The sequence below is a fragment of the Labeo rohita genome, chromosome 2, assembly GCF_022985175.1.
Source record: "Labeo rohita strain BAU-BD-2019 chromosome 2, IGBB_LRoh.1.0, whole genome shotgun sequence".
Taxonomy (NCBI): domain Eukaryota; kingdom Metazoa; phylum Chordata; class Actinopteri; order Cypriniformes; family Cyprinidae; genus Labeo; species Labeo rohita.
Window position 1 is genome coordinate 841,795 of NC_066870.1, and position 14,192 is coordinate 855,986.

The window sequence follows — 14,192 nt, forward strand, 5'->3', positions numbered from 1 at the left end:
CCATGCCACGCCGCATTGCTGCAGTAATTCAGGCAAAAGGAGCCCCAACTAAGTATTGAGTGCTGTACATGCTCATACTTTTCATGTTCATACTTTACAGTTGGCCAAGATTTCTAAAAATCCTTTCTTTGTATTGGTCTTAAGTAATATTCTAATTTTCTGAGTTACTGAATTTGGGGTTTTCATTAGTTGTCAGTTATAATCATCAAAATTAAAAGAAATAAACACTTGAAATATATCAGTCTGTGTGGAATGAATGTATACATTATACAAGTTTCACTTCTTGAATGGAATTTGTGAAATAAATCAACTTTTTAAAGATATTCTAATTATATGACCAGCACCTGTATATGTAAGAGTAAACTGAAAAAAAAAAAAAAAAGATCTGTAACCATTTTTTTTACAGTATGTGTACTGCGTTTTTGCAGAACTGAGAAATGACTGCCTAGAGATATAGTATTGTGTCAGAAGATCAAGAAACTACCATAGTACTGTATACTGTAATGAAATTTGGCCATATGTGCAGAAAATTGCGCATTATTATTATTTTTATTTTATTTTTTTCTCTGAACTGTATTGTGGTATTGTGGCATACCAAGTTCATATACAATTCTTTGTTATTTGAACTTTTCTAGTGATTATTATCTACTGCAAGATTACTTTACAGTAGTAAAATGAAAAATCTTTTTTGAAAAAGAAAAAATTGCTGATTAATACATCTGTATCTGTTTTTGTTATAGTGTTGTTGATCTCTCATATTATTGTATTTCTTTCTAATGTTAGGATATTCAAATGTTTTTGTTGCTCTTAAACTTGCACTAAAACGTGATTTATACCATCTAAGTAGCCTATGTAATTTTAATAGAACTTCATGTCTTCTTTAGTGATACAAGCTCAGAAATATTTATAACCTGTTGAAGCTTTATATGTTGTGTATTGGCTTGGTTCCATGATGGATATTGAAATGTTATTTATTTTTCATTTTAAACAGTATAGATGATTACCTAATGGTAATGCAATATTTGTGAACACAGCTGTGTATCTCAGACTATAAATCCCCTAAAACTATGCATGGGGCCTGCCTTGGTGTTGCCACCCCTCATAGACCCCATGCCACCCCTTTGCCACCCTAAAAATTGTTTTATAGATCCGCCCCTGTTGCAGCCACAGATACAACACTGACTGAACATCATGAATCCAGACACATTCAGTGAAAAACACTTTTATTCATTGGTATTTAATGCTGGAATGAAATGAAGACAAACGCTGTCATCCCTCTAGTGGCCCTTCAGAGTAAAGCACTACATCCACACACACCACACACACAAACACACCACAGACACTTCTCTATGTAAAATGGAATATTATGTTGCTTTATCACACATTAATCAAGCAGATGAACTGAAGAAACGCATCCAGTACAGCTCCTCTACATGAGGAACACTGACACTGATTTATCAAACTCTTTGAGAAAGTTAAGGCACATGGAAAACTGTCAACAGCACTAACATTCACTCCAGCAACATCAGCGTCTGTGCGATTATACTTTGGCCCATTTCCAGTTTATATACAGTAGTTGATATTTCAAAAGCAGAGGAATGAATCTGTTCTATTATTGTATGTGCTGTTCTCATTCAGGTTGAGCTCCAGCTGATCCAGTGCGGCTCTGAGCATCAGATGATTTCAGACTCGTGTCGTGCCAGAGCCGCAGGAAGAGTCACTGCACAGCGGCCCGGGAAATGAAACCTGGACCAGACAGACCAGACAGAATGAACATCACATCCACACAGCACTGATTCACTACAGCAAACACACCACAACACCACAACACAACACATCCAGCAGTCTGAGTATTACACCTGTGTGTGTGTGTGCGTGTGTACTTGTTTTTTTAAAACCTAAAATTTTTGACATTGTGGGGACCGGCCTGCAATCCCCACAATGTTAAAAAATGATTAAAAATAGTAAATGATGTTTATCTGAAAGTGTAATGATGCAAACATGTTTTCTGTGAGGGCTAGGGTTAGGGTTAGGGTTGGGTTAGGGGATAGACAATATCGTTTGGTCAGTATAAAATCTATAGAAGTCTATGGAAAGTCCCCACAATTCACAAAGACAAACGTGTGTGTGTGTGTGTGTGTGTGTGTGTGTGTGTGTGTGTACATGCTTTTAAACATAGTGCTATTATGGAAATAACACTTTAAAAGCATATACAAGTGTGAACTGAATGAAATGTTTTCAGACACGTAACTGCATGTTATTTGCAATCAAATTAAAATATATTATAGTTTACATTTAAATTAAATGCAATTATCAGAACTTCAGTGTTTTTTAATATTATATAAAAATATAAATATTATATGAACTAAAATATATTAACACAATAAAAGATGAATAAAACAATGACTTAAAGTAAATGATTTATAGATTTAATAAAAGTCAACTTTTTAAAAGTGTTCACCCAAAAATAAAAATTCTGGCATCATTTACTCACCCACAAATTGCTTCAATCTTGAGTTTTATTCTTCTGCTGAACACAAAAGAAGATGTTTTGAAGAATGTTTGTAACCACACAGTTGATGGTAGCCATCCACTTCCATGGCATGTTTTTCCATACTATAGACATAAAAGGCTACAATCAACTGTTACTCACATTCTTCAAAACATCCTCTTTTAAGTATGAGAAAGAAACTCATACAGATTTAGAACAAAGAATTTTCATTTTTGAGGTGAAATTAAGCATATAGCCTTAGTTCTGGCAGATTACGTGAGTCAAGCTCGCATCAGCTGATCACATCTACCTATAGGAATAGGTGTGTTCGACTTAACGCAGCGCTGCGCAGCTCGATCAAATTCTGACTTGAAGCAGTGCATGCCGGTTAGAAATTAGGTGTGTTCGACTTCATCTACGGCTACAGACGGTGATCAACGAGAGTAGCCGAGAGCAGTCGGGGGCGGAGTTGAAAATGGAGGCGTCAAGTCGGACACTTTCTGCTCTCGTTAGTGAAGCTCTCGCGGTGTTTGCGTGCTCTATCACAGATGAAGTGAATTAAATGCAATATTTATCAAATACACAGACTTTTCAAAAGCGTTTTCATGAGCAACAGGAACACGTTTCATATACTGTTTAATACAGCGCCATCTGAACAAGAATAATGATCAACATAAACATGTACTGTTTAAATACTAAAGTGGGGTTATATATGCTTTTATCAGTGTTTTATGATAAATCTGACTCAATATAACATTGTGACCACAGTAAAAACACTTTTATTGTTCTAAAAACATTTGTCAGCATTATCGGACTGGAGGATGTTAGAATAAACCCAAAACACACGTGATCGTTGTCATGCGGTGAATCTGGCCAATCGTGAAACAGCCATGTGGTCATCAGAGCTCCTGCAGCTGCTCTGGAGAAACTGCACCGGCTGAGTCAGTCGCTGCTCTTGAATCGCTATCACGGTACTTTGATGCCACATGTGACAGTCACGAGGCGTCGGCGCCGCCTCAAGTCGGACAAAATTTCTAATCGGCATGCACTGCTTCAAGTCAGAATTTGATCGAGCTGCGCAGCGCTGCGTTAAGTCGAACACACCTATTTTGTCCGACTTGAGGCGGCGCAGACGCCTTGTGACTGTCACGTGTGGCATCAAAGTACCGCGACTGACTCAGCTGGTGCAGTTTCTTCAGAGCGGCTGCAGGAGCTCTGATGACCACATGACTGTTTCACGATTGGCCAGATTCACCGCATGACAACGATCACGTGTGTTTTGGGTTTATTCTAACATCCTAAAAGTCTGATAATGCTGACAAATCTGTGTTTTTAGAACAATAAAAGTGTATTTACTGTAGTCGCAATGTTATATTGAGTCAGATCTATCATAAAACAGTGATAAAACCATATATAACCCCACTTTATTAGTATTTATACAGTATATGTTTATGTTTATCATTATTGTTGTTCAGACAGCGCTGTATTAAGCAGTATATGAAACGTGTTTCTGTTGCTCATGAAAATGCTTTTGAAAAGTCTGTATTTGATAAATATTGCATTTAAATAGGCTCGTTTGAGATGCGCCTTGCCTCGCCTGAAATGTAGGTGAGAGTAGGCGGCTGCAGTAAGGGGAGGAGTGAAATCAGTGCAGTCAAGAGTGTGTCGTCATCCAGGCGTTTCCCGTCATGCTTTTGGTCAGCGCAGTCGGTGGAGAGCTACTGCGCCGAGAAGGGTATGCCTGCACAACCGGAGAGGCTGCAGTTTTAGGGAGACGGGGGTATCTGCAGCCTGGAGCAGTGGGCGTGCCGAAAGGTAGGGGCGTGCCAAAAAGTAATGGGTGTGCCGAAAGGTCTTTACAATTGGTTGCGAGTTTCTTGTTTAATATAAAGGCAGGCTGTTATCTTAAACGCTATTAACCCCTTTAATCTGTTTAAGTAATAAATCCAATACAATTCTATAAACCCAAATCCCATTCTTTCACTGTAAAAATAGTGATCATGATATTAAAAAATATTACTTTTGAATGTACCTTCGGAATTTCATTCTGAATAGCCGCAGGTTACTGACGTCTTCACCACCGCGTCTTTGCAAAGGTCTTATAGTGCATCCATAATCAAAATAATTAATCAAAAACGAATTATAACTATTATTTTATGTATATGGGAACTCACAAGCTGTTCATAAGTTCGAAATATCTTTTAGTGATATATTACCATTGTATTGATTACACAGGATAGAAAAAATTTTATAGAATCAGTAATTTCTACTGTTATGAACCATGCTTTACAGTTTTTCTGTACTTTTGCTAAAAGTGCATGGAAACTAAAAATGTTTTGCCTGATAAGGACAAACATATATGGTTGATATAACACAATAATAATAATAAGAAGTAGAAGAAGAATCAGAAGAGCCAGTAGAATAAGTACTGTTTAATAACCGTCTGTTAAGTTGCATTAACCAATTTGGCAAACAGACAATTTTAGCTAATAAAACATTTATTCAGTTTTAGCTTGTCTACACAATTTTTTTTTCACAATTTTTTTTTTTTTTTTTTTTTTTTTTTTGGTCTACACTAAATAAATAAATAAATAATCACACCCAAATTCATTAATACATCAATTTATTCATCCATGCTGTAGTAGCAGTCCATAGAACAGAAGCCATCAAACACTCTGTCAGAATAAAACGCTGTGAAAACCCCCTTTTTTCTGATGCCACAGTATCCAGTATCCTTCTTCATACACAACATCCAGATGAATCTGTTTTAGCAGGTCTGATGGTAGCTGGATCAAAGAAAAAAACATATACCCCTGGTTTCACAGACAAGGCTTAAGCCTGAAACCTTAAAGCTAAAATGTAAGTCTGAGCTGCTTCAACTGAAAGAAATTTGCACTGACTGATTTAAAAATATATCAGTGCCTTTGTTTTGTCTCAAGATGCACACCAGTAATGTGTTTTTTCTCTAAGGCACGTTATAAAAAAAAAAAATCACTTAAATGTCCTAATTGAACTATGGCCTAATCCTGGTTTAGTCTAAGCCCTGTCTGTGAACCTAGACCATAAAATGATAGATGACATAACCATTTTACATTAGAATTTACAACAAAACCTTTAATCCTTATTTAAGTTTATTTACCTGTTGGTAAGCACAGTGCAGTGTTAATGGTCAAACTGTATATTTACAATGTTAAAGTGGCTGACAACAATAAATATTCTTATTAGGAAAAAAAAACAGCCTCATTTTTTAACTGTGCAGAGCTGTAGCTGAATAGTTAGGCCTACTATGCTACTGTATTTTAATGTGTCTTTAAGGAAAGAAAAGCCAAAGACGTAACGTGTGGCCAAGTATGGAGATCCATACTCGGAATTTGTGCTCTGCATTTAACCCATCCAAGTGCGCACAGATACAGCAGTGAGTAGTGAACACACACCCGGAGCAGTGGGCAGGTGTTTTTTTTTTTTTTGCCGCAGTGCCCTGGAAGCAGTTGGGGGTTCAGTGCTCAAGGGTCTCACCTCAGTCGTGGTATTGAAGGTGGAAGAGAGCACTGTACATTCACTCCCTCCACCTACTACTAAGTTTGTCTGTGATTGTATTGTCTCCCCTTGCTGTTCGTTTATGTTTAGTTTTGTTTGGATTTCCCCGCCATTTCTGTCTGTTCCTGCCTCCTATGTGGATTCATTAAATAAAGTGTGTGCATTGGACTCTCTCGTATGCTCCTCATTCCTCGCACACCACGACAGTGTGACAGAAATCACCGACCACAAAGCAGCATGGACGCAGAGGCTCGCAAGAAGGCAGCAAAGAGAAGGCGCCATAAGGGCGTAGTTACGGCAGCGGTTCCTGAATTAGGTCAAGTTGCAGCTGCGTATATGGAGTCAAGTTAAGTTGCAGCTGCGCTTTCCAAGTCAAGTCAAGTTCCAGGTGCATCCCCTGAGCCAAGTCAAGTTGCAGCTGCGTCTTCTGAGCCGAGTCAAGTTGCGGCTGCGTGTCCTGAGCCAAGTCAAGTTGCGGCTGCGTCTCCAGAGTCTAGTCAAGTTACAGCTGCGTTCTCTGAGTCAAGTCAAGTTGCGGCTGCGTCTTCTAGGTCAAGTCAAGTGACAGCTGCATCTCCCGAGTCAAGTCAAGTTGCAGCTGCGTTTCCTGAGCCAAGTCAAGTTTCCGAGTCCAGTCTGGTCGCAGCTGCATTTCCGAGTCAAGTCAAGTGACAGCTGCGTCTTCTGAGCCGAATCCTGTGACAGCTGCGTCTTCCGAGTCAAGTCAAGTTGCAGCTGCATCTCCTGAGTCAAGTCAAGTTGCAGCTGCGTCTCCTGAGTCAAGTCAAGTTGCAGCTGCGTCTCCTGAACCAAGTCAAGTTGCAGCTGCATCTCCCGAGTCAAATCCTGTGACAGCTGCGTCTTCCGAGTCAAGTCAAGTTGCGGCTGCGTCTCCTGAGTCTAGTCAAGTTATAGCTGCGTTCCCTGAGGCTAGTCAAGTTGCAGCTGCATCTCCTGAGTCAAGTCAAGTTCCAGGTGCGTCCCCTGAGCCAAATCAAGTTGCAGCTGCGTCTTCTGAGCCGAGTCAAGTTGCGGCAGCGTGTCCTGAGCCAAGTCAAGTTGCAGCTGCGTCTCCAGAGTTTAGTCAAGTTACAGCTGTGTTCTCTGAGTCAAGTCAAGTGACGGCTGCATCTCCCGAGTTAAGTCAAGTTGCAGCTGCGTCTTCTGAGCCGAGTCAAGTTGCAGCTGCGTGTCCTGAGCCAAGTCAAGTTGCAGCTGCGTCTTCTGAGCCGAGTCAAGTTACAGCTGCATTCTCTGAGTCAAGTCAAGTTGCGGCTGCGTCTTCTAGGTCAAGTCAAGTGACAGCTGCATCTCCCGAGTCAAGTCAAGTTGCAGCTGCGTTTCCTGAGCCAAGTCAAGTTTCCGAGTCCAGTCTGGTCGCAGCTGCGTTTCCCGAGTCAAGTCAAGTGACAGCTGCGTCTCCCGAGTCAAATCCTGTGACAGCTGCGTCTTCCAAGTCAAGTCAAGTTGCAGCTGCATCTCCTGAGTCAAGTCAAGTTGCAGCTGCATCTCCTGAGTGAAATCAAGTTGCAGCTGCGTCTCCTAAACCAAGTCAAGTTGCAGCTGCGTCTCCCGAGTCAAATCCTGTGACAGCTGCGTCTTCCGGGTCAAGTCAAGTTGCGGCTGCGTCTCCTGAGTCTAGTCAAGTTATAGCTGCGTTCCCTGAGGCTAGTCAAGTTGCAGCTGCATCTCCTGAGTCAAGTCAAGTTGCAGCTGCATCTCCTGAGTCAAGTCAAGTTGCAGCTGCATCTCCTGAGTGAAATCAAGTTGCAGCTGCGTCTCCTAAACCAAGTCAAGTTGCAGCTGCGTCTCCCGAGTCAAATCCTGTGACAGCTGCGTCTTCCGGGTCAAGTCAAGTTGCGGCTGCGTCTCCTGAGTCTAGTCAAGTTATAGCTGCATTCCCTGAGGCTAGTCAAGTTGCAGCTGCATCCCCTGAGCCAAGTCAAGTTGCAGCTGCGTCTTCTGAGCCGAGTCAAGTTGCGGCTGCTTGTCCTGAGCCAAGTCAAGTTGCGGCTGCGTCTTCTAGGTCAAGTCAAGTAACGGCTGCATCTCCCGAGTCAAGTCAAGTTGCAGCTGCGTTTCCTGAGTCGAGTCAAGTTTCCGAGTTCAGTCAGGTTGCAGCTGCGTTGCCTGAGTCAAGTCAAGTTGCAGCTGCGTCTTCTCAGCCGAGTCAAGTTGTGGCTGCGTGTCCTGAGCCAAGTCAAGTTTCTGAGTCCAGTCTGGTCGCAGCTGTGTTTCTCGAGTCAAGTCAAGCTACCGCTGCTGTCCCAGTGACAAGTCAAGCTACGGCTGTTGTTCCAGAATCAAGTCGAGCTACAGCTGCTGTTTCAGTGTCAAGTCAAGCTACAGCTGCTGTTCCAGTGTCAAGTCAAGCTACAGCTGCTGTTCCAGTGTCAAGTCAAGTTGGAGCTGTATTCCCTGCATCAAGTCAAGTCAGAGCTGCTCTTCCTCAGGCTAGTCAGGTTAAAGCTGTGTTTCCTGTGTCAAGTGTAGTCAGAGCCGCTCTTCCTAATTCCAGTCATGTTACCGCTGTTGTTCCTGTGTCAAGTAAAGCTACAGCCGTATCACCCAAGTCAAGCAAAGTCACAGCCGTGGTTCCTGAGTCAAGCAAAGTCACCACTGATCTCCATGAGTCAAGTCAGGTCACTACTGATCCTCACAGGTCAGGTCAAGCCACAACTAGTCACCATGAGCCAAGTCAAGCCTCAGCTCGTCTCCACGAACCAGGTCAAGTCACAGCCGATCTCTATGAACCAGGTCAAGCCACAGCGGACCATAGCGTCCCAAGTCAAGTCACTGTTGTGTAATGTACCCTTTGGACTGTTTTGTGTATTGTTTTCCCAGTGTTTGCCCATATTTGGTCTTCCTGTTCCTGTCCTAGTTAGTTACGTCATTGTCTAATTTCACACCTGTCATTGGTTGTTCTGTGTATTTAAGGTTTGGTTGTGCCGTTCAAGTTTGTCAGTGATTGTATTGTCTCCCCTTGCTGTTCGTTTATGTTTAGTTTTGTTTGGATTTCCCCGCCGTTTCTGCCTGTTCCTGCCTCCTATGTGGATTCATTAAATAAAGTGTGTGCATTGGACTCTCTCGTATGCTCCTCGTTCCTCGCACACCACGACAGCATGACAATCATTCCTATAAGAACCACCAAGACACAAAAAAATAAATAAAAAAAGAAAAACACTGAATGATTTAGAACAGAACCACCACACAGCAGTTGAGAACATCTGAAAAAGAACTGTTCAACTGGTATTTCTGAACATAACTACTGAACTTATATGTAAAAGACCTGTACACTTGACTGTACCTGCCATCTGCATTTTTTGTACAGCAAAAAAAAAAAAAAAAAAAAAAAACACACTGAATTATCAAAAATGTTTTAATTATGACTTACACAAACCATCCAGTGGGACTTGCTCCATGATGGAAATAGAATGCAGTCTTTTGCAGAAACATCAACCTGTCATAAAAATATAATACAAACAACAGTAAAATTGTGCACAATGTATATTTTGTAAGAAATGTATCTACAAAACATGTTACAACTGGATAATATTATTAGCAGAAACAGTATATATTACAAATGTATTTTAATATTATTTTTATTACTATTTTTTACATACTCCTCTCTCATATATAGAAAGGCTGTGCAAAATGTTTGCACTACACATTCTATATGTATTCATACATTTCTCTTTGTTTTTATATATTTATTTTTGTTGTAGTTATGTTTGTTGTTTGCCTCTATATTTTCTGTTATGTTTTCTGTCATGTTTTTGAATTTGTCACATTGTCAATAAAAAAAATCTATAACAGCAGAACAGACACAATTACAAATAGTAAAATAAACATAAAGCAAACCATGTTTGATGTACGTATCATGATGACAAAAACAAAATGAACATCTTTTAAAAACAAAATGAACATCGATACAAGCTTTGATGTAAATACAGTCGTTGCTTTGTCTCACAGTAACGTGTCTGTCAACAACAGTTAAATTAATACTAAAATTGAAAAATACAGTGCGAAAGAAAATAATATATTATGACGACTTCTTAACAAGCTATCGCAGTTATACGCATTACCGCCGCCATGTTTCATAAAAGTATGGTTACCGCTGATTGGCCAACGCAGAAGCTCCTTTGACCAATGAGAAACCTTTTGACACTCCCCTTACCTTTAGGCACGCCCATACCTTTCGGGACGCCCATTGCTCCAGCCTGCAGTTATCCCTACTTGGTTTTAGGACCGCAGATCTAGGACCGCATTTCTAGGACCCTATTTTTTTGTAACAGTGCCACCTACCGAATTGGATGATATAGTGGAGGCTGCCTTTTCAGGACCGCATTTCTAGGACCCTAGTGGTTTAGTTTGTAGTACTGTTTGTACATGTTGTCAAAGATATTGAATCTCAGGAACATTTTTTTATTTCCATTGTGATATGTTGATTACAAAGTGTGTAATACCTGCTTTTGAGTCACAATTTAAAATTAAAACAAATTAATTTACGCTTAAAATATAAAGGAAAAAAATATTTCAATAAACAACTGAAAGAGTGGAGCATCTTAAGTCTTAGTTTCTTGAAATATACTGTATATTGATTAACCCTCTTAAGTTTAACCATTTAGTTCATTATCAGGTATAATAAAGATGGAATCACATGAAATCAGCATTTGCAGTCATTAAATTAAAGCCAAATATTTAAAAGTTAGTAGACAGGCAAGACACGAGACTCAAGAATGATTCAAGAATGTATATTTATATATATATATACTCATTTTTGCAATAACACATAATACAACATCATAATTAAAAAATACTCCTTTTTCCATCAGTTGCTGCATGGACAGAAAGGCTGTAGGCTTCAACTCCTGAGAGAGAGAGTTAGGGAGGGCGAATAAAATAAGAAACATTTGCTTTAACATGTTTAACTCTGTAATATATTTTATATATTTAACACTTTAGCACTGTTGGGGTTGTGAAGAGAGAGAACCAAACAGAATAATTGTTACTGACATCTAAATCCAAACTCTAAACTCCAAATTTAAGTATGTAAGAGCAAAACCCACCAACTGATTGTTCTCCCATATTTCCTCAATTGTTTGTCAATCCAGTAACACTTTCTATGAAGCCTGTATTTAGAATACATTATAAGGGTATTCTTAAGGAATTATAATTAATGCATAAAGCATTATAAAAAACCTTATAATATGTTTTATCATCTCATAAGTAATCATAACAACAATTATAATACATTATAATACTTAGGCATTTGTGGTTATAACTTTTAAGTGTATGATTATGTATAATACACAATTAATACCATAATAAATCCACTTAATTTATAATGGATTATCTCATATCTTGACATTATTTAAGATCTGGGCAGTATCTTACTACATTTTGTGAGTGGTTAGAAGAGTTTCCTGTGAGGTTAATGTTAATTATGCTGTGAGCTAGTTTTTTGATATTAGATTACATTTTATTTTGATGGTCCCCTTTATAAGCAACTTTGCAACTACATGTCAACTAACTCTCAGAGTATCAGTAGACTTGGTTGGGGTTAGTAGCATAAGTTGATGCACTTGCTTACAGTCAGTAGAATGTCTGTTGGGGAACCATCAAAATAAATTGCTACCAGATATTAAGCAGACAGTCTACTAATACTCCAGTGACTGCTAGCAGAGTTACTATCAACAGTTGCGTAAAGGGTACCATAAAAATAATCAAACTGATATTACAATAAAAATAGTTCAAACCAAATGTGCACACGTTCATATGATCTGATACCTGATCTTATTGCTGTTTGAGAAAAAAATATTATTATTATTATTATTATTATCATTAATTTATAAGTATTCTTTGTCTTCTTTAAGTACAGCAAAGTTACTTCACTTAAATCAGACACTGACCACTCATAATTAATAAGACCACATTATTGTAACGCCACGCCAGCAGAGGGAGCCCTCAACCATAGACTGTCTGTTACTGCTCCCTCTGCTGCTTCTACAGTGACTTTCTGTTTGGCAGCCATAAAAGGCAGACCATGCCAAACAACCCCTGCAAAGTATTGTTTTGCTGTGTGGACTCTACTAATCGTTTTTCCTATTTCATTGCCTGGTTTTTGTTATTTTTCCTCAGTTTTGTTTTGTGTCATAGTTTTGCCTTGTTTTTGCCATTGTTTAGTTCTGTTTCATTGCCATAGTTTTGCCTAGTTTCATAGCCTTGTTTATTTTGCTTACTTGGACTGCTCACTTGGACTTTGACCCTCTGCCTGGTTATTTTTGGATTTTGCTTTTGTCTTTGCCCATGTGTTACTGTTCGTTTGGAGATCGACCCTGTCTTGACCACGTTGTATTCATTAAAGCTTGCATCTGGATCTATCACGCTTCTCACGAGTCCTCATTACAATTATAGACTATTGGAATGTTTTTATGAAGACTTTGTATTTGTTATTTTTAGTAAAAACACTAATAAGTATATTAGTATAACATATTAATAAGTAATATGTTATTGTGCAGATCTTAAACAATGGCGAGATATGAGACCTATAATACAATATGACTATAATACATTATAATCCACTGAACTTAAGTCAATGCAGCGTGTTTATTGTGTTATAAATCATCATACTCTTAACCACAAAAAAGTATTATAATACATTAAAACTGTTCTTATAATTATTTATAAGATAATGCAACATTTTATAAGGTTTCTTATAACACATTATTCATTCTTTCATTATAATGCCTTAAGAATACCCTAATGCAGGGGTAGGGAATGTTGATCCTGGAAGGCCACATCCCTGCAGAGTTCAGCTTCAAGCCTAAAATAAAAAAACCTACCTGTATCCTGAAGACCTTGATTAGTCTGTTCAGGTGTGTTTGATTAGGGTTGGAGCTAAACTCTGCAGGGACACCAGCCCTCCAGGATCAACGTTCCCTAACCCCTGCTCTAATGTATTATAAGTATAGGATTTATAGAAGTGTCAGGCATTCACCACAGCCACCTTCATCTGCCACACCTTCGGTAGCACCACCCACTCGTTCTGCCTCACCCGAATTCTAACTCGCATCACCTGTTCCTCGTTGAGCCACGCCCTATAAATAGGACACTCTGCCACTTGCCCATTGTCTGGTCTACCGTTCACATGCTGAATCTGACTCTCCTTCCCATTTATGCTGATTTGATGTGGCGTGGCTCTTCTCATGGACTCTTGGACTTCTAAAACTTACCTAAGCATCAGTTAAGAACATCTTTTACTGTTTAATGCTTTGTCTTTTAAATAAGACTTTTGTAAATAAATTATTGGATTGGATTGCCACTCATCTCTCATCTCCTCCATCCCCTTGTGTGTGTGTGTGACAGAAGACCAGACTGCTAAACAGAACTATACAACATGAGCACCGAAACACCCGCCGCCACAAACCCCTTCGCCGAGTTGGTGAATGCCTTGAAGGCAGCGTTTCAACCTCCATCTGCCAGGCTTGTGCACAATTCAGAATTTCAGAATTGGCCGCCATTCAATTCATGAGTTGGAATTTGAATTGAATTGACTCCGCCCCACAGGAAGTTGAATTTGAATTGGAGTTGGAATGACAGGAAGTGGAATTAAATTTATGGCAATTCAAAGACATTCCACACAGTCATACAACAGAAAGAATGTGTTGAATCTCACATACAATTACATTAATTTTGTAATTTAATAGCATAATTTCATTACACATAACTAGTCACTCCTCAACCCTGCATACATTTTGTTCCAACATATAGATATTGATCAAATTCTTGAAATAAATTTCTTGTTTGGCAACCATTTTAAATATTTGGTTAAAGCAAAGCATTCTGGGATATGGAGTCACGTTCCATTGTGTTCCACAAAATTACAATTCCAATAAATCAAACTTAATTATGTGTTCTGTGACTAGAGCTTTTAACATTCATTGCTGGGGGGAAAACATTTCCTGTTAATGAAATCTGTACAAGTAGTTCAAACTAATATCATTTATAGAATATGTAATGAAATCATATCTGACATATATTGTAAAGCTTCTTTGTTAAACACTTCACTTATGTATATGAATTTCTTTGAATTTGTATTGAATTGCAATTCTGCTTCCTTTAATTCAAATTCAAATTGTAATTCTAGATCCTGTTTTTGACA

General features: G+C 38.9%; 1 protein-coding gene across 1 annotated transcript in view; it reads right to left on the reverse strand.

The window, feature by feature from the left end:
- Positions 1–1,342: 1,342 nt before the first annotated feature.
- Positions 1,343–14,192, reverse strand: part of LOC127173652 (NAD-dependent protein deacylase sirtuin-5, mitochondrial) — an 86,577-nt gene continuing 73,727 nt past the window's right edge. Inside the window, exon 9 of the mRNA XM_051123569.1 lies at positions 1,343–1,746. Coding sequence (XP_050979526.1) covers positions 1,674–1,746 — 73 coding nt within the window. The 3' untranslated portion in view covers positions 1,343–1,673. The remainder of the gene's footprint in view (positions 1,747–14,192) is intronic.